The sequence below is a fragment of the Galeopterus variegatus genome, unplaced genomic scaffold, assembly GCF_000696425.1.
Source record: "Galeopterus variegatus unplaced genomic scaffold, G_variegatus-3.0.2 Scaffold1059, whole genome shotgun sequence".
NCBI lineage: Eukaryota > Metazoa > Chordata > Mammalia > Dermoptera > Cynocephalidae > Galeopterus > Galeopterus variegatus.
Genome location: NW_007727170.1, coordinates 329374 through 330785, shown reverse-complemented (window position 1 = coordinate 330785; position 1412 = coordinate 329374). Strand labels below are relative to the sequence as shown.

Below are 1412 nucleotides of genomic sequence, written 5' to 3'. Positions count from 1 at the left end.
CGGCTCCTCGGCAGCGGCAGCAGGCCGGGACCGGCTGTCTAGATGCTCGCGACCCCCGCCCACGGAGAGAGCGGCCACGCTCCCGCGAGCCCCCAGGGGGCAAAGGCTCACCGGAGGGAAGACACTGAAGAATCGAGATCTACACAGAACGCTTTACTTCACGGAAGGAAAACCACCGCCGCTGCCCAGGAGTCCGCTGCCAATATGGCCCCCGCGCGTGCGCAGAACCACCGGGGGCGGGGCGGCCAGGGACGCGGAAGTCCTCCCCGGGGGCGGAGCGAGGATGTTACCCTCGTGGAATCCGGGGAGTGGGGGTTCCGCGGCAAGGCTGGGGTTCTCGGTCCGTTGATGGGGTGCTTCTAGCATGGGCAGGAGGGCGGGAAGACCCTAGCCAAGGAGAAAATGGAATAAGAGCAAATTTCGTTCTCCATCGCTTTGCGCTCTACTTTCAGTTTCACTTTCTTTTCACCACTAGTCATAGACCCAGGATAGCAATAGTAACTATTAATTGCTTACCATTCCCGCTCTCTTCCCCCCAATGCTGCCAACCACATCAGACTTTTCCCTTCCTCTTGCCTCTTCTCTTCGTCTCTCTTCTTGAATCTGGGTCCCACTTTTATTGCTGATACATGCATTTTTCAATAAGTAAAGCAAATTATGATGAGGTTTGCACTTTTGGGAGAACTTTCACTTTGGTCTCCTCTGCTACAGAAAAGATTTCCCCGACCAACCTACTTAAAGCAATACTCTACCATCACCATACCCACTGCAGTTTATCTTGCTGAAATTGTCATGTTCGTTTGTGTTTATTATTCATTTCTTCTCTCCACCCTTTTCCTCATGCAGCTTCAGTCCCTATGTAAACTACTATTCACGTTTAGGTTTTGGGGGGCTAGAAGATTGACTAGGTCTGGGTTGACATGCAGGCATTTGTTCACACCCTCCTACTGGGCAGGGACTTTGTCCTCTTTATGTTGGGTGCAAAAATTATTGGAGAATCTCGATTTTGAAAGTAGGTAGCCTAGAAATGAGTTGTGTTTTGGGTCTCTTCTGTCATCTCTGCTTCCCAAGCACACAGCGAGGTGAGCCAAGGCAAAGTGGCAAAGGGCTCTGAAAGCATCATCAGGTGTTGGTTGTCACTTATGGCACCTCCCAGGGCCCCTGCCTGCTGCCTTAGTTCATTGTGCAGAATTCAGCAAACATTAAGGGTTTTAAGTGAGAGGTAGGATTTCTTAGGTCCAAAGATGAGGTAAAGTTGAGATAAAGAGCAGAAGAATGAGTCTGACAGGTTTGGGTAACAGAGTAGTTCAGTCTGGCCTGAATGGTGGAGACAATACAGCAAGTAAAGGAGGAAAAGCATTTGAGGCCAAATTGTAGAGTGCCTCCAATGCCAGAACTTTTTTTGTACAGAT

General features: G+C 50.3%; 2 protein-coding genes across 2 annotated transcripts in view; both read right to left on the bottom strand.

Annotated features, from left to right (window-relative positions):
- Positions 1-198, bottom strand: part of PSMA4 (proteasome (prosome, macropain) subunit, alpha type, 4) — an 11329-nt gene extending 11131 nt beyond the window's left edge. Inside the window, exon 1 of the mRNA XM_008574535.1 lies at positions 112-198. The gene's annotated coding sequence lies outside the window, so the exon portion shown is untranslated. The remainder of the gene's footprint in view (positions 1-111) is intronic.
- Positions 199-284: 86 nt separating this feature from the next.
- The window catches only part of HYKK (hydroxylysine kinase), a 27073-nt gene continuing 25945 nt past the window's right edge, over positions 285-1412 (bottom strand). The window contains exon 6 of the mRNA XM_008574532.1: positions 285-387. Within this exon, the coding sequence (XP_008572754.1) occupies positions 287-387 (101 nt within the window). The 3' untranslated portion in view covers positions 285-286. The remainder of the gene's footprint in view (positions 388-1412) is intronic.